At 41.6% G+C, this 19,635-nt stretch overlaps 1 protein-coding gene across 1 annotated transcript in view; it reads right to left on the minus strand.

Moving 5' to 3' along the window:
* DPP4 (dipeptidyl peptidase 4) overlaps positions 1-19,635 on the minus strand; it is a 78,187-nt gene that overhangs the window by 47,803 nt on the left and 10,749 nt on the right. Inside the window, exons 3-9 of the mRNA XM_024203766.2 lie at positions 12,985-13,077; positions 12,262-12,356; positions 12,080-12,154; positions 6,587-6,639; positions 6,407-6,479; positions 3,817-3,937; positions 1,905-2,065 (exon numbers count right to left, since the gene is read on the minus strand). Coding sequence (XP_024059534.2) covers positions 1,905-2,065; positions 3,817-3,937; positions 6,407-6,479; positions 6,587-6,639; positions 12,080-12,154; positions 12,262-12,356; positions 12,985-13,077 — 671 coding nt within the window. The remainder of the gene's footprint in view (positions 1-1,904; positions 2,066-3,816; positions 3,938-6,406; positions 6,480-6,586; positions 6,640-12,079; positions 12,155-12,261; positions 12,357-12,984; positions 13,078-19,635) is intronic.

Consider the following 19,635-nt stretch of genomic DNA (forward strand, 5'->3'; position numbering starts at 1 on the left):
TGTGTGTGTGTGTGTGTGTGTGTGTGTGTGTGTGTGTGTGTGTGTGTAACCACCCTTCACCATGGATTCAGGAAGCTCTGACATCTCACAGTAATATATTTCCTGAGCAGATGCCCTCTCCTCTAAGAGAAGTCAGCACCATCCCTTTCAGGTCATTGATTCCTCTACAAATGAGAATCACCCAGAAATGCCAGTAATTGGAGTTAAAAACTCATAGCTGATCCCTCCTAAGACCAGCAATATTTCATGCTAAAAGAGATACATACTTCTGCGGAGTTCAGTGAAGAAGCAAACAAATCCACTACCTTGTGTCCCTTGGTGAGATCCTTATCCAACAAAAACATCGCCAGTATCTCCTTCCTTACTTGGTCACAAAGCCCACAACAAATGAGAAATTAAAACAATCAATCTCTTGGGAGCTATTGACTGAAACATCCCAAAACATGACCCAATGATTTCACTGAGGATGGTGCTTTTTATGGTACCACTGAAATGTTCCTGATTCTCACACACCTCTCTTCCTCTCCCTGGCCTCCCAGTCAGAAACATTTGCTTTGAGATTTGTGGACCGAAAGTGCTATGTAAATGCAAACCTTATTCCACACCTGCTGAGTTTAGCTTATTAACGGCCATATTCAAGTTGGGATCCCTGATGCTATTAGTCAACTATCCGGCCGTTACCAGCTGGACCAGTGTCAACATCACCAAATGAAGTTCAACCAGCTTTTCTTCTGTGTATGTGCCTCTCTGATTCATTACGCCTTGCTGTCCTTCATTCAGTTTCCCCCATTCACTCTGCTACCTAAGGGACAAATTCTCCTTGCGTTGTGGGCATACAGTGGCCATCTGGCAGTGGAACTGGTGGAAGGAAGCGGTGCACTCCAAGATATCAATGATAGAAGGGCATAGACAGGGCTGTCACTAGCTATTCTGGGGCGCTACGCAGCCCACCTGTGGGGGGGGCAGGCCTCCATGCGGGGGAAGGGGGCGGGGCTGGCTTGGAGGACAGGGAGGAACCACCCCCCAGCACTCACAGCGGCACAGCTGGGGCTGGGCCACTGCCCTTCCTGCCGCTAGTGAGTGCAGGCCCAGCCCTGTTGCATTCCTCAGGGGAGTGGGAGCGGGGCTGGGGCAGGGGCAGGGGCAGGGAAGGGGCGGGAAAAGGCGGGGCTGGGGCAGGGAAGGGGCAGGGCAGGGGCGGGGGCTTGGGGATGGGGTGGAGTGGGGGCGGGGCTGGGGCAGAGCAAGGGTGGGAAGAGGCGGGGCAGGGTGGAGGCTTTGGGTAAGGGGTGGAGTGGGGGCAGGGCTGGGGCGGAGCAGGGGCGGGAGCCATGGGGAAGAGGCGGGGCAGGGGCTGAAGCAGCATGCAGCTGTGCAGGGCACCAGGAAATGTGGTGCCCCAAATTTCCTGGTGCCCTACACAGCTGCGTACGTGGCATATGGGTAAGGACGGCCCTGGGCATAGGTGTGGACAGTGACTCTGTGACTATGAAACACACTGGCCAATATTACCCCTCCTTCCTCTATGGAAGGCACACAGCAACCAGGGGCTGTGGCTGTAGCTCTGAAGAGGTTCTATGGCCTGCAGGAGAGAATTCTATTAATTAAAGCCCATGCAACACCCTCATGCATAGTGCCATAGAACAGCATGCCTCACTATCTCCATCACTGCTTGTCATCCCTTCAGTGCTTCTGGAGAAATAACAAAACCTTAAATCAGACTTTTTCCCCCTGAAGATAATAAAAATACGTTAACATTGCCAGATGCTGTTGACTTCAGTAAGAGTAATCACAGCAAGCTGTTGAGGAGAGACAGACAATATTTTCATTAGCAGGAAGTGATTAAATGATTAAGAGAATAGTCCCAAACTGCTGAACAACCATGTTTAATAAATAACACAGACCTTGGGATATGGGAGTTTAATGGTCTTTGGATACTGCAGCGTGTCTTCTGCATAAAAGGAATACTCCATAACAGGAACTTCTGTATCATTAAACTCTGCATATGCTAGAAAACTGGCATTTGGAGACCACCACAGAGCAGAATGGGTGCCAAACATTTCCTCTGAAAGAGATGCAAAGGCGTTCTTTTGAAGTAATAGCTGCTAAATTGGAGTCTGCATCTGAATTATTGTTCTAATTTGCTTTGCACAGATTTATGCTGAAGTTCAGCAACTGAAGTACAGACTATTTGCCTGGGTTCTAGAATTACATAGTAAATGAATGCTTACAACAAATAGCCTTTTATAGTTATACTTCCTGAATCTGGCTGCAATAATAAAAAAAAATCTGTACTGGGTGCTAGTCCCGTCATCTATCACACACTCCCCTTACAAAATAAATGCATTTTAAAATAACATAAAACCTTTACCACTTTATGATGTATAAAATTCCCAAATGAGCTTTCAATCTTGTAACCAAGTTATCTGGAAGTAAAGCAGATCTACTGCCAAATCCAACCGTGGAAGGTAAAGCCAGACATTTAAAAATTTGGCATACATTCCTGTTTTAACCTATGCACACAGAAAACAAATATGAATTCTGCAGAGATTTACGATCATGGAACCCCACTGACCTCACTGGTTAGACTTTAATGGAATTGCACAGGGTAGAATTTGGCCCAGTATGTCCAAACAGCCAGTGAATGGAATGGCCATAACTAAAACCAAGCACATGTGGCCTCAGTAATCGTTAAACTATTAATACAGTATTTCCCAAACTTTTGAAAGCTGAGCTCCAGTTAAGGAAAATGAAACCAGCTGTGCCCCCTTGTAACCTCATGTGGTGTGAAAGGCCTAAACACCTTAATTTATAAATCTTCCGTGATATCCCAGCTTATCCTTCAAACCTACTCCACCTACATCTTGCAAAACACTGGAGTAAATCTTCATAACAGACTTCCTCTCCTTTCCAACACTTTGATTAACAGCAAAATAGTTAACAATGTTGACATTTTAAGTATCCTTGGCATGCATACGAGTCAGTACTCACTGAAGTGCAGGGGAAGTTCACACTTCACAGCTGTTATTTCAGGCTTTCTACAAATTCAGGCAGTTGTCTCTGCATTGATTACATTCACGTTTTGAAGATTCTCTTCATAAGGATAATGGATAGAGGTTTTTTTTTTTTAATGAAAGCTGAGACTATGGGAACAATTCAGAGGTCTAGCTCTATCCCTACACCACCCATGGGGTAGAGGCAGAGCAAGCAAAATATTTTGGAAAACACTGCATTTATTAAATTACTATATTTTAACATGTAGGTTTTTCATTTACAAGAATACCAAGCTTTTTTATAGAACTTTTCATCCATAGTTGTCAAAGTGCTTTGCTTCCATTTTTCAGATGGAGAAACTGAAGCACAAAGCAGGGAAGTGACTTGACCAAGGTCATCCAGCAGGACAATGGCAGATCTGGGAATAGAACTCATAAGGTCCTATTCCCAGTCCAGTGCTATACCCACTAGGCAACACTGCCTCCATGTTAGCCTGGTCCAAAGGATAATGCACTGGCCTAGAAAGCACAAGACCAGGGTTCTATGCCTAGATGTACCACTGACCTGCCACGTGACATTAATCAAGTCATTTCACATCTTCATGCCTCTGTTTCCCCATTTGCAAAACGGGTATCATGATACCCACTTTCCTTTTTAAAGCATTTTGATTTCTGTGGCTGACAAGTTCTATATAGTATAAGCTAGGTGTTGATACCATTTAAGGTGCTCTCTTTCCTCCAGGTATTTATTTTTACATATTTTAAACAGACTACCAAATAAGTTTCTACATTTTCTTGTAAGATAAAATATGTAGGTAATTACCTTCATACACCCAGTCAGCTATTCCATTAAAAATTTTATTTTCTTCTCCATTTGTGGTGATCTGCACACTCGACACACCTGGTGATTCTTTTATGTAAATGTTATTATTCCACACATATGCCTGTAAAAAACCTCAAAAACTTAGTTATTACAATAGTTACTGTTAGAATGCAATGCAAGAACAAGTCAGAGTTCCTTCCTATTCCCTTCCCACTGTCTTATTTGTCGCTCTTTCAGATGGCAGGGACTATCTTCGACAGTTACATTTCACCAAATACAATGCAGGCACTTAAATAAAAACATTATTTATTAGTATTAAATTAATTAGTAACAGAAAACATTGGAGTAGTGAGTGATCTGGCCTGTGGTCATGAACAGAGACCTGGGGGGAAAAATCATCAGGTGTTGCTAATAATCAAGAGATAAGTGCATCTATAGCACTTTCCATCTGTTGATCTCAAAGCGCTTTACAAAGGAGGTCAGTATCATCCCCCATTTTACAGATGAGGTAAAGTGAATTGCTCAAGGTCACCCAGAGGCCAAGCCAGGAGCAGAACGCAGATCTCTCAAGTTGTAGTACAGTATTCTATTCACTCAGCTACACTGTCTCCCTTGTATTGATCTGTATTAAGTTTTTAAAGCCCTATTATTAATATTGTCTCTAGATGTGGATTTATTTTCTTTCTTTAGTGTAATTGTGTTTTATTTCACCTGCCTGACAATGGAAGCTGTAAGCTCTTTGATAAAACACTGGCAAGGGCCTTAGTTATCATGTAAAGTTTGTAAGGATGGTGCACTCCTTTGACAACTTTTTACAGCAGGCAGGACCCTGTAGTTTTTCAGGAGCTCTGTATAAAGTAAGATGTGCAAAACCCTATTCAGCATCTCTAGGCCATTGACACAGCCAACAAGAATGCACAAAGGCTATTTATCTGGTTAGCTTGTCATGGGAGCAAGCATCTCCGGTACAGGGTAGGGAATCCACAGACCAACACTCCATGTAAGGAATTCATTATAGACCACAGCTGCTATGACAGCTTAGAGGCTGCGGACAGTAGCTGCAGTCTTTGGACAATGGCTTTACATCCTGTGTTTTGATTTGGGGTCAGGGAGGATTCTGTCCCCCTAACACTTCTATAGCTCCCACCCCCAATTAAAGATCATTTACTCAGGCTTTTCTCAGAGGATGAGAATTTGACCCTGAGAAAGCACACAGTTCATTGGCAAGCAATATTTCTGGAGTGGGGTATTACTTCCTGCTGTTTTGTAGACTGTATAGATGGGCCCAAAGCCTCCACTATTTACAGAAATATTGCTCAGAAAAATCACTAAGGCATTGCAATGCTTCCAACAGCAATAGTAACTTTAAAGGAACTATTTGACCTTTTTCTCCAGCAGTGGAAAACCACCATCATCACAAATCTGTGCTTAATGTGAGCATCATCCCTCTATGATGATATCCATACTGTGGTTGTGATGCTAGCAGACTAGATGCCAACTCATGCCAAAGACCCAGGCCTCCCTGAATGCTTACAAAAGCAGAACTGGAAGCCAGGCCAATTCACTGTGTATTTATGTAGATCAAAGTGATTGTTAAATGTATTAGAATGTATTTAGTGATTAAACTTCACAAAAACTAATGGGATGCTACATGCTTTGTTTTCTCTTATCTGTATCTTCTTATAATATAATAGCAAACATTTACATTGTGTATACCCCTGTAACTAAATAACCCATCAAATGAGAAAGAAGCCTTGTGGAATGCAAATGAAGAACTTTAACAGAAAAGTACTAACTTCAAAGCAAGTGGTCTTTATGTGTGATAATTGGAGATCAAAGACTAAATGAATTCCTCACTCTCCATCATCAAAGAAAAAACCCACACGGGTAGTGACCCTGTCAGCTAGTTTTCTGTAAGAAGAAGCTATAAGTATGGACACAGGGAAAAATTCTTCACCTCTGAACTGTTTGGATTCTAACAGGGCAGAATAACTGAACGAGAAGACAGAGATCCCCATAGTTACTATGGATAGCCCTGAGAGACTTTTGGGAAACTGGTAGATTACTATATCTCGCCTACCATTTCAAATTATAGACTGCAACTCATCTGCATATATATTTTACCTTCTTATCCTCTCTATCACTCTCATTTCTTTTTCCTAGCTAATAAACTTTTAGTTAGTGTACAACAGAATTGGCTACCAGTGTTGTCTTTAGTGTGAGATCTAGGATGCAAATTGACCTAGGTGAGTGACTGGTGTATGAGGACTGGGTGTAACCTGAATGTGTTGTCACTTACACCAAAAATGACAATCTATCACATAGTCCAGCTTGCCTGGGTGACAAAATAGACTGGCATCTATGGGGACTGTCTGTGACTCCATTATCAGACTACTGTAATACTTCAGGAGTTCACGTTTGTTGCTGGCTTGGTGAAATCTTATTATAGAACATACAAGTTTGGAGTATCTGCCCTGCTTTTGACAGTCTGCCCTGAGATAGGCACTCATGGTCATGAGCCACTCCAGACAGTGTGACAGTGGTATTGGAAATGCACTGCAGAAATTTCATTACACTTATATTTACTAACCAGTTTGTGACCAACAGGTGACCAGGATATGTACTGGGTATAATTAGGCAGTAGATTCTCAGTTACTAAAGATCTAGGGAAAAACAAAACAAAAAGCGTATAAGAAAGACAAATCAGTTGAATGTCATTTCATTGCAAAGTAGCTTCAGACTATATGAATTTTCTGTAATAGCTACTGACCTTGTATTTAAATCATAGATGTGGTATGAAGCCGTGTATGAATGCCTCCAGAGCTGCAAGAGAATCATTTTTATATTGAGAAACTAGATCACCATGACTGACTTTAGGAGTCCTGTGAATGTGTTATGAGTTACTGGCAATAATATCTGACACCTCCTCAGACTCCCATTTGGGAGAGGTGAACACAACCAACAGGCATTCGTGACTACCAATGGGCCAGACTGTCCTCACCCATGGAAAAGGCAGGAGAGGCTGCGGAAAGAAAATTCTGCAAGGTTCATCTTGAGCTTTCCTTAAACCATCCTCTCTGGTGGGAGCTGCCCAGATACCAAAGTGATGACCATTGATTACGATCAGAGATCGAGAGATCTAGGGAACTGGGGGACTGCAGTTTAGGCAAGGCATGATCCTTTCCATCACTAGAGGTCTGTAGCAAAACTGAAGCAAGTCTTCAGTGCAGAGACTGGAGTAGCCCTGCAGCTTCCCTGAGTCCCCTCCCACTGTCTGACTGGTACCTCTGCTGTTTCTCTGGCACTTGTCCTTCAATGTCATGCTACTTCACTAAGCATTCAGTTGTTTCATGGTCCCGCTGCCTCCCAGGAATGACTCAGCGAGGAAGAGGTAACAGTTCCAAGTTGTTATATTTCCCACCTAGATTTTCATAGAAATCCATCCCATCCCACACTTCTGCGTGTTGCAGTCTGCAGAGATCTAGCTTCATGTAGTTCCAGTGGGGTTGTATGAGTAGGGTGAGGGAATAGGATGGTATATGGGGCTCAAGGGATCCTATCTGGGATCCCCATGTACCATCCTATTCCCTCACCCTACACAGGGATGCTGTCTGGCAGGATATCAAAGTAGGTGGCCTATAGATCTCCATCTATTGCTGCTATTAAATAATACATTTACTGTTTTGTTATTTTTCCAGTAAAACAAAAGAAAACAGTAGCTATTTACAAAACCAATATGCTACAATACACTCTATGATGTTTAATGATTGTTCTATAGCAGCAGACTATTAAATAATTTACTCTTTATACGTTCTCATTCAGTCAAAAGGTTTTTTTTTTTAACTTTACCTACTCACTTGTCTTGGTGCTTACTGGCCACATGGCTATCATATAATAGATGGTCATGTCCTCATGATTTATTGATTTGTGTTAGGGGTTTTTTTTGTTATAAAAGTTAATTTCTCTATTCCAGAAGCTCATCTTTTAATCCTTTAACAACCTGACCACTGAGAGTTTTGCATCATGTCAACCCTTACAATGCTGGCATTTTCTTATCTCTTCAGGACTGATTTCACTGTATCTCTGTGATCCATTTGAAGTGATTAAATTCTACAGTGATAGGTACCATAAAAATGCTGATTAGATCAATGGATCAATCAGATTAACAGACTAAACTAACAGAGCTATAATCAAATGAATGCTGAGCAGATATTATTAAAACATATACTAAGTAGAGACGGGTGCTGAACAAAAACCCTGTATCCAAAGACCACTGAAAATGGGGGGGAAAAGGTGGTTTGAAAACTGCATCCTGTTTTCGTGCTTCAGACCTAACTCTAATATGAACTAAACATTCATTTCATTGCCACTCTGGGAAATGCCAGCATTGTAAGGGTTAATATGATGCATACCTTTCAATGGCTCTATTGTACAAGAATTTAAAGACTAGCTTCTGGTACACAGAAGTTAACTTTTATGACAACAGAAAACAAAACAGCACACACCAATAAATCATGAATATATGGTATGTCTAATGTGATTACTAAGCAATGAGGCATGTTATGACGGGTAATACTGCAGAAAAAAAATAGTGAAAAGTTAAATTTTAATGTATAATCAAAAAGGAAGCATAGAAATACAGGATTCTGGTAAAAACAAAACAACATTGAATAACTGGCTGGATTTTCATGTGTTTAAGAATATTAGAGAAGTAAAATCCTTAGCAAGATAGTTCATATGTCTGGTTAATGTATTTTTCCCCAAATGAAAATTTATTAAGTATTGAGTCATAGTCATAAAAGTGTAAGAACAGATGATTGTTTGCAGAGATTTGCAGTTTGTACTTTATAAAAGGCATTCATTGTTCAAAAATTCAGACCACGTGGAAAGAGCTCTGTGAGAAAATCATCTACTATTTGCATACTGTGTAAGTTACCACTGAGTCCTTCAGAATACAGGCATGTCTTTAATTTTTTTTTTTTTTTTTTTGTCAGCCAGCACACACATTATTGGACAGATTCTCTGCCCCAATATGTTCACTTGGTGCTGCTCAGGTGAAACCTTCCCATAAGCTTCCTGCAGAGGAAGCCCACAGTGTGGAGGAATCCTCAGAGGCAAAGAGCTAGTGTAGGGACATGTTAGGTAATGCGGAAATAGTTGGCAGGGGGACTGACTGGAGAGAAATGCATTCCATCTATCACAAACTGAGATATATTCCTTCAGGGACCATAATCAGAGGGTGCAAAATGGCTGTTCTAATCCATGCCAGGGGTAGGGGCAAAGAATGGCTCCCTCACCTTCTGTGTCCAGCTTCTGCTGGCAAAGCTGAAAATCTGTCCCTATACATTATTACACACACACACACACACACCTTACATTAAAGAAATATCATGAATGTTGCAAAACTGAGCACTCAAAATTTAGGAAATGTCAGAACTCGGGCTGCCTGTGCAAGAGAAGATTACTCACCTTGTGCAGTAACTGAAGTTCTTCAAGATGTGTGTCCCTGTGGGTACTCCACTCCAGGTGATGGTGCATCCCTGCCCCTTTGCTCGGATAGTTTTGCAGCAGTGCCCGTATGGGTCGTGCAGTGCCTGCCTCGCGCGCCGTTGGCGCTTCATCTAGCACACGCACAACCCAGACTCCTCAGTTCCTTCTCTACCGCAGACTCTGCTTTGAACTCGAAGTAGAGGGGAGGAGGGGGTAGTGGAGCACCCACAGGGGGACACATCCCAAAGAATCTCAGTTACTGCACAAGGTGAATAACCTTCTCTTCTTGTTTGAGAGATGTCCCTGTGGGTGCTCCACTCCAGGTGACTGTATAGCAGTGCCCTACTAGCATGGTAGGGGCTTCGAAGTTGGTAGGATAAGTGATAATAATACAGCTCGGCCCAGCCAAGTATCCGTTTTGCGTAATGTTTGGCCAAGGTGTGTTCGGAGGGCCAGGTGGCGGCTGCATATGTTTATAAGGGGAATATTGTTTAGAAATGCTACTAACGCGGATATGGATCTAGTAGAGTGCATCTTGGTCCCCACTGGAGGTTGAGTGCCTTTTAATTGATAGCAGAGGTGAATGCACCCAGAGGTCCATTTAGAGAGCCTCTGCGTGGATATGGCGGTACCCTTAGACCATTCTGCCATGGCTATGAATAGTTTTGGTGAAACTCTAAATGACTTGGTTCTGTCCGAGTAGAAAGCTAGTGCTCTTCTAACGCCTAGGGTGTACATCATAGCTTCAAATGCATTCTCATGTGGTTTGGGAAAGAAAGCTGGAAGATCTACAGGTTGGTTAATGTGGAAGGACGAGTGTACCTTGGGGAGAAATTTAAGTTCTTAATGTGACTTTATCTTTAAAAAAGATCATGTATGGCGGATCTGCCATGAGAGCCTCAATTTCTCCCACACATCTAACGGATGTGATCGCTATTAGGAACACCACTTTAATGGATAGTTGTAGTAGGGAGCAGTTTGCTAAGGGTTCGAACGGTTTCCAAGTGAGGGCCATTAAGACCAAGTTTAAGTCCCAGGGTTGCGTGGGTGGTCTGACGTCCGGATAGATGGTCTGAATGCCCCTGAGGAATCGCTTGGTGACTGGGTGAGTAAATATTGTAGTGTCGCCGATTTTTTGGTGAAAGGCAGTGATAGCCATGAGGTGTACCTTTACTGAGCTAATGGAGAGGCCAGATTGTTTTAATTCCAGGAGGTAGTCTAATATCAATGGAAAAGTGCAGATGTTACAGTGGTTTGTCTGGCGGTGCACCAGGCTGTAAATCTCTTCCACTTTTGTAGGTAAGCGTTACGTGTAGTATGTTTTCTACTGTGGAGTAGCACCCACTGGACCTGTTCAGAACAGCTTAGTTCGCCATTAGAGAACCATAGAGAAGCCATGCTTTCAGGTGTGGCATCACTATGTTCGGATGTTGCATTTGACCCTCTCGTTGTGTTAACAGGTCCGTCTGGAGCAGGAGAGTGATTGGGGCACATGTTGACATCTGTGTTATGTATGGATACTACACTTGTCTTGGCCACGTGTGGACTATTAGGATGACTCTGGCTTTGTCGGTCCTTATTTTCTGTATTACAGTGGGTAGAAGTAATGGTATTGGTGGGAATGCATAGAAGAGGTCTGTGTTCCATGTGGTCAGGAATGCATCCCTCATTGATCACCTTCCCAGATCTGCTCTGGAGCAGAATCTCAGACACTTGGTTGCAGGCATTCACAAACAGATCTATTTGTAGGTGGCCCCATTTTCAGGATATACATTCCAGTATCACGTCATTTAATTCCCATTCGTGGTCGTGGGGAAAATGTCTGCTGAGTTCATCTGCTGTGGTGTTCTGGCATCCAGATAGGTAGGAAGCTGAGATGTGGATATTGTTTTGGATTCACAAATTCCAGAGGCTCATAGCCTCGGTACATAGTGAGTATGATCGGGCTCCCTCTTGGCTTGTTTATACAGAACATGCAAGTAATGTTGTCGGTCATTACTCTTATGTTCTGGTTCCTTATGAATGGTAGGAAGTGGAGGCAGGCATTGCAGACGACATGAAGCTCTAGCAGGTTTATGTGTACCCTTGTCTCAGCTGTGGACCATAATCCCTGAATTGTGCAATGTTGCATGTGTGCTCCCCACCCTAGGAGGGAGGTATCCATTGTGATCATCTGTGATGGAGAATCTTGTGTAAATGGGATCCCCAAGCACAGGTTGTGTGGTTGAGTCCACCAGGTCAGTGAGTCCTCGACCTGGGGGGACATAGTTAATCGTATGTTTAACCTGTGCTTGTTTGGTCTGTAGACGGTTGCTAGCCATCCTCGCAGGCAACGCATGTGCAGGCAAGTGGTCTGACCACAAACGTGCACGCTGCCATTTGACCGAAAAGCTGTAGGCATATGTGGGCTGTGACCAGTGGGCTGTTCCTCACTGTGGATATGAGTGTCTTTATCATGTCGAATCTGTCTCGTAGAATTTTTTCAGAACTGAGCCTGAAGCAGACACTTGGCATGGAAATCTTCAACTAAAACTGTAAAGTTTGGCGAAGTTATAAGCAACTGAAAATGGGTCTTACAGTGGGAAGTGTTGGACAACTTTAATAGGTGGTGCTACCAGCCCTGCCTGTTATATCTGTCTGCAGCAACCAAAAGTTTAAAATGAATTCAAATTTTGGGAAGTGAGAGTTCTCCTCTTCCTTTCTCTTCTCTCTTTTTCTCTTAGTGCTTCTATAAAATACAATAGGCATGAAAAAAGAAAAAGCATGCTAGTACCTTCACATAGTTGTATTGAAGAAGAGCAAATTTTTGGTCAGGAGATAATATAGCTGTGGTTGCTCCATATGTGGCCTATCAACAAAAGAGAAGAGAAAAAACATCACACATTGATTACGTAGAGAAACATCCAGCAGTACTTTCCCCAAAGTCTGAGATATACAGTATGTGAGCAAACATACTAATGTGCTATTTTTCAGAACTTCTGAGATTGTTTGATTCTCAGCATTTCCAAGCACGACGTCGTTGTCAGCAGTTTTGTGCAGGTATTGATTTCCTAAAGGAACAAGAGAAATGTCATTGGGCAACAATAAATGAAAATGTTTCTTAACATTTATTATTTTCCATTTAATATTATAAAGCTGACTATATAAAACAAAACAATTCAAAACTCTGGGCCTTTATGTAGTGGGAAGGGGCACAAGCCATAGGAGCCAGTAAGAAGTGCAGTCCCTATGTTCAGAGGATCACAGGGTCTGCCCCCACCTTACTCCCCTGGAGAACTCAGCACACCAAAAGGGAAAGGAGCCTTGTTCTATCTCCTCCGGTTCCACACACTGACCCAAGGAGTAGGATGGATGCACAGGGAGGAGTGCGTTATTCCCTATAGAAGGGTGAAGCAGCAGATGTGCACTTCTGGCATCCAGGGGGAAATGTGCCTCCACATCATCAGCAACACAGGGACATGTCTGAAGGGTGCAATCAAGCCCTATGTTTTCAATTATTTTCATTCTGCTTTTAGTATTATTGGCATCATTCTACAACAGCAACCTAAAAAACGTTCAGACTTTTCCTCTACATAGCAGCTACCTCTGAGCAGTTAGGTAAGTACAGCCTGCCCTTAACATCAACATCAAATATCAGAGGTAGGCAGAGAGAACATTCAATCAACACAGACTGGTTACCTGAAATCCATTGTAAATTATATGTTTTGTATCTAATGTCACCATCTAAATAATCCTGTAAGGTAAACCTTCTACGCGGGTCAGACGTGGTACCTGCAGCAGGAAGAAAGAAAAGGAAGATGTGGATATTGCTGTGACCTACCCAGCCAAAGCTAAAAATAGGTGTGTCTTTGCTGCAGGTTTACTAGCACATTAACTATCCTTGTGTAAAATCCTAGTGGAGACCAGGCACTGTAGTTTTACTATGAAGTAAACCAACAACAGGGGCTATAGTGCTGCCCTTGCCAAGCCACCTTGTGGTAAAAGCCCCAGGTGCCTTGTCTCCACAAGGATTTTACAGTGAGATAACAATGTGCAATAGTTATCTCCCTGTACAAGCACCCACCTCTGTGGCAGAGAAGACATAGCCTTAATTTCTCTGCCCTGCCTATCTTATAAAAGGTGAAGAAACTTCTTAAAAAGAGAAAGAGCCAACCTTAGTTTTCCTCCCCTCTGTGCCTACTCTTGGGATTCCCTGCTGTCTTCTTTACCTTGACCATTACCTGTTTGCTTTAGACACCTATTATGGGCTTGATCCTGCACAGCGCAGGTGCACAAGCACAAGGTAAAAAGCGATGGGCAGATCAGGAAGCAAGATTAATGGGATTCTGCATCAATACGAGTGTGGTTTATATAGCTACCATTGTATTCCTGCTGAGTAGAAAGAGTAAGGACCAAAACAGTAGCACATAACTCAGCACCCCATTTGTATGCTGAGGATCACACTTAAACCCATGTCTCTTGAGACACACCCACATTCAGCCCTCTATTTTTATTCCCTATATCCTTGAGGGTAAGGGAGCAGGCACACAAGGCTTGAGGACTGTTACCATTTAGGGTATGTCTACATTAGAGCTAGGGGTATAACTTCTGGCTCAGACAGACGTACCCACAGTAGCTTTGATAGAGCTAACACATGAAAAATGGAAGTGTAGCCACAGCAGTGCAAGTGATAGGGTATACATACCAAGTACATACCTAGGGCTTCAGATGGGATCATGTTTGGAGATGTTAGACCCTCCCACTTCTCACATCACTATTTTTAGTTACACTGCTATTTTTAGCATGCTAGCTGGATGAAATTATACCTCCAGCACCAGTGTAGACATACCCTCAGTGCAGAGGACTACAATTAGTGCTTAACCTTATTTGTATCTTTGTGCAGCATCCACTCACCTTGTGTTTCCTACTTCACATCATGCAAGGATTTCCCAGCCTATGCATTTTTCCAAGTCAAAATATTCCCAAATATGATATGAACAACAGGACCACTGAATCTGAACGTCAGCCTTTTCATTCATCCCTAGTGCTTACAGCACTTCCTGTCCCCACTGCCTCAGGAAGAACTGAGGTTATGTCTATGTGGCCATGCAGTTCAGACTATGTAGGTGTGAACTGTAGCACACACTGGCATACTGCATTGTAACTTCCCTGTGTGGATGCTGCAAGCATGAATTAAAATATTAACATGAACAAGGTAACTTTTAATTCACACCTGCAGAGTCCACACAGGGGAGTTACAGTGCAGCACGCTAGTGCACGCTGCATTCACACCCCGGTAGTCCAAAGGCGGGGGGTGGGGGGGCTGTGTAGACAAGCCCTGAGTTTGGAATTCAAACCCAGTCCTCTTGTTTAGTAGTGAACAACTCTGGCTCAGAGTCACTGAGCTCCTGTATAGCTTAGCATTTGAAATACAGTATATACCAGAACAGATAAAGTTAATTAATTAAGACCCAACCACTCTGTTCTGGTCTCTGGGCTAGTCATTCACCAATGAAGTAAATGGGAGTTTTTCCATTACTAGCCCCTAGAGGGACTAGGATCATGGGATCTAGACCACCACCTCACCACTTAGCCTTCATGAGTGGATGCAGAGTTGTCCGACCTGGAAAATTACTTTAATGTAAAGTTGTTTCTGTATTCAATATGAAACCACACATTATAATAGCAAATGCTATTAAAGTTCATATCCTTGTAAAGTGTATCATTTACTTTCTGTTAAACGGTTAACAAACCCAACTCTCATAAATGGCTCAAAGGAAACACATAGGAGCAATAAAACATCCAGTGCAGAATTTCTACTTTTGAAAAATAGTAATTAAGTCATAAAACTCTTACTGATTATAATATAATATATAAATATAATTATATAATATATAAATATAATGGAAAATCTGATTAATATTTACTGTCTTCAACAGAGGCTAGATTTACATAGCTTATTCACTGCTCACACCACAGTATCCAAGTGTCCTAACAGTTGCAATCATTACAGAAATAGGCTGCAATATTAAAACTGAAGAGCAAAGTAAATTCTTAGAAAACAGCAAGTTTGTCATTGACTTCAGTTGCGCAAGGATTTATATATTTTCTATAGGTTTCACAGCACCAATTATTAACTAATTTTTGCAACCTCAAAGGTGACTTACAAAGGAAAAACATAAATTGGTTTATGCCTTTCCTTGCTTCTTTATGCTTTATAAAGGAAGGCTAAAACTTTGGAAGGCAGGTCTTATCTCTCCTGTTTTTCCTGAAAGGCTCAATGGATGACTGGAGACCTAGAAGGGTTGAAACCTCATCAACTGAGAAAGGAAAGTGATTTTTTCATTCTAATTGTTTAAAACTTATTGTTAATATCAGTTTAAATCAAAAACCTGAAAACACATGGGAGAAAAAGTCTTTGAAAAAAGACTCAAACCCTTTAAACTAAGGGCTAAAAATACCTCCAACATTAACTCTGAGACCTCCTCCTCCTCCAGCAAAGGCAGAGAAGGCTAGATTTGCCATTTCAGATTATTTTTAAGGGGACAAGAACCTCTTTGGCCCTTCTTTATACAAAATAAAGCAGCAAAAAAAGAGCACAAGCCCTTTTAATAAAAAAACTATGTAGGTCATTTTAATACATGCATGGAGGTGGAATATAGAAGACGAGTGTAAGAGATTTAATGATTCTGTAATCATTTGAAATTTAATCAACTTCAAACAATAAGCATATGCATTATTATAAGCAAAGCCAAATGAATAGATTGCAACAAATAATTTACTCAGTGAATTTAGACTGGGATTTTCAATGACACCAAAGAGAACTGTGTTATACAGGAGGGAAGACTAGATGATCATAACAATCCCTTTGCCCTTAGAATTTATTGAATTAAGTGTTCAACTCCCACTGAAGTTCAGTTCTTTGGAAAAATCCCAGTCCTAGTCTCTCTCTGCTTATGGACAGTCTGTAAGCAGATCATGATTTCCTCACATTAAATGATTCCCAATTAACAGAATAAAATCTTTGAAAATTATTTTACTTTACAGATTGGTTGTGAACAGCTATCTGGATGTGATATTCAAGCGCTATTGGTTACTTGTAAATGGTCACGTTATTCTTTTCCTCCCCTCTCAGAAGTATAATTCTTAAAAGCAGTGAGGCTTCAGGTAGCAACTAGTTTAAATTCTCTTGGAAAGGGGAAGCAATTTAAGGACAGGTAACAGATAATCAGGTTGAAAGATTTTTCAAAAATGTTACATTTTCCTTTCTGTGACACAGGTCTTGGCTGAGGCATTATTGCTAAAAAATAATAAAAAGAACAATGGCTTACTTTAAGATTTGTTGGTTAGACAGAGAATTTATATTTATTTTCCCTCTCGACCCATTTAACATAGTAACGGCAAGTGCACTCCAAGCTGTAAAGTGTGAGCTCTTTTTCTAGCTCATTTGACTGCTTCTGTTCTAAGCCTCTGGCAAGTGGTTTTAGAAAACTGTCTCCCTCCTCTGTCAAATGGTGTCCCATGAAAAACATACTCACTGTCTTTACTGATCTTTAGTTTACATACCAGCAAAAAAATGGAATAATCTGTGTCAGATACATTTAGGTGCCAGACAGTCATAAGAGGGAAGTCTTAACATTAATACCATTACAGCTCTATCTTCAAAACCTGGCATATTTTCCATATATGAATAGTCAAGCAAGCACACTTAAAATCCTCCTTTCACAAATTTCCATTTCACTAAAATGCTTCTGGAAAGTGAATGCAAAAATGGAGCAAACATGGCCAAGTCAATTCATTTTTAAATTTAAAAAATATAGAAACTCAGGTTTTTACTCTCCTTTTCTCCCTAGATTAATCCAGAAATAGGCAATTGTCTTCCTCTAAATTCTAGATGAATGCTTGTTCACTTCCACCCCATCCCTCCCTAAATGCAGCTCATATATTTTCTCCCCTTTGTCATCTCATTCCAGAGATATTTACAGTATCATAAAACCAGCCTCTTTTATGACACCAATCCTTAATTCAGACAACTCTTCTGGGAGTGAATGTTCTTAAAGCTTTGTGTAAACAGTCTTCACATGATGCTGATAACTAGTTTATTTTTTCAATACATGTCACCTTCTCCCAGCAGAAAACTGAGAGAGTCTGTGTAGGGGGTGAAAAGTGAAGAAAAGAGGAAACTGTGTATGAGTTCTCTCACAAACAAGCGTAAAGCATACCACAAACTAAAATATTCCACGCATTAATATTGATAAATTTATCCATTAACCTCTAGTGTCTAGGTTCACATTTCTGATGTCCCACATGTAATTCTGGCATAATTCTCAACCTTTTGTTGTTTGCCTTTTCAGCCCTTGAACACTGATCTAACCATTTTGACTACAGGTTAAGATAACTGTATCTTCAAAAAAGTGTTTATCAGAATGGACTTTAGTTCACTTAAGTCATCACCATGAGAACAGTATTTTTTTTTCCCAGTTTTTTCTCAGGGCCCAATTCTGCCACCCTTATTCAATTCTGTAGTATGCCCCCTGAATTCAGTCATACTAAGCTTGAGCAAATGTGGTAGAATCAAACCGTCAGTAATTAAGTGTTCTCATCCTAACAGTTGTTCAGTGACATCCGTACCACTTGTATATTCTCAATTAAATACTGATAACACTGACATGATGCTTCGCTTTCAAAGATCCCAAAGCACTGTACAGATGTTGAAAACTTACAATTCAAACTACGGGCACAGAATCATAGCAATGTAGGATGGAAGGGACGGTGATAGGTCATCTAGTCCAGTCCCCTGCACTGAAGCAAGACAAAGTATTATCTAGTTATATCTTGTCCTGTTTTCAGTGGATAAGGAGAACAAATTATCACTGTTCTTTATAACAACCTCTTTACTTACTTGAAGACTTATCATGTCTTCTGTCTTTTCTCCTCCAGACTAAACAAACTCAACTGTACATTATTATTGAGTCTGCAAAAAAACCTCTAAATAAATAAATTACAATGATGTGGACAGATATATGTGCATATTTATTTGTTTTTCCTAAAGTTAATTAAGTATTTTAGGAAAAACTGTCAGAGCGGCCACCAAAAAAATTGTTGTGAGAACCCCTGATCTATGCTGTATTTCCCTGGTTTGCTTATGAGAAGGTCATATGAGACAGTATCAAAAGTCTTACTAAAGTTGAGTTATATCACAGCTACTGCTGCCCCCATCCCCAAGACTTGTTGTGCTGTCAAAAAAGGATATTAGCTTGGTTTGACATGATTTGTTCTTGACAAATCCACATTGACTGTTACTTCTCACCTTATCTTCTAGATACTTACATATTGATTATTTGCTCTGTTGTCTTTCCAGGTACTAAAGTTAAGCTGACTCGTCTATAATTCCCTGGGTTGTCCTTATTCCCCCTTTCATAGATGAGCAAATATAGTCCCCTTTTCCCGTCTTCTGTGATCTCTCCTGTTCTCCACAAGGTCCCACAGATAATCACTAATGGCTCAGAGATCTCTTCAGCCAGTTCCTTAAGTATTCTAGGATGTCATTTTATCAGGTCCTGCCGATTCAAGTAATCCAGCTGGTCTAAGGCTACGTCTACACTTACAAATTTACAGCAGCACAGCTGTACCGATATAGCTGTACCGAAGGAAGAGCGCTCATGTAGCTATGCTGACAGGAGAGAGCTCTCCCATCGACATAATAAAACCAGCTCAATGAGCGGCAGTAGCTATGTCGGTGGGAGAGCATCTCTTGACGACATAGCATTGTGCACATGAGCGCTTAGGCAGGCTAAGGGGGCTATTTTTTCAAACCCCTGAACGACAACAGTTTTGCCGACATAAGTGCTAGTGTAGACATGGTCTAAGGCCTTGTCTACACTACTGAGTTTTGTCAACAAAAGTTGTGCCAACATGTGCAACTGTTTTAATTAAACAATTTGGGGGCTCGTCCGGGATCCACAGAAGACTCCCCCAGACCGGAGGACCGTGGGCAATCTCCCACCAGACCCAGAGCCCATCTGAAAGGTAAGAGACCTTTTGAAATCTCTATCGTGGGTTTCTGGTGGAGGATTTGCCCATAGGCTCAGGATTGGGTGAGTTGCACGCTGGATCTGAACCTTTTGCTGACAGACACGCCTGATGCCCTTTTGTTCTGTCTTGTTCTGGTTGTTTTGTGTCTGTCATAGGTTCGGGGCTGGAACCCCCCAAGGTAGGGGCCACTACGGACCCCGAGGAAGTGAGTAAGGTCGATTACTCTGGTGCCCCCGGAGTGGCCCTAAGGTTGGCCAGCGAAAGTTCCCGCCAGCGGTAGGTTGGCGGTGAATGCCGTAAAACTAGCTGTAGGGG

Source organism: Terrapene carolina, unplaced genomic scaffold (assembly GCF_002925995.2).
Source record: "Terrapene carolina triunguis isolate 2854851 unplaced genomic scaffold, T_m_triunguis-2.0 Scaffold62, whole genome shotgun sequence".
Classification (NCBI taxonomy): Eukaryota; Metazoa; Chordata; order Testudines; family Emydidae; genus Terrapene; species Terrapene triunguis.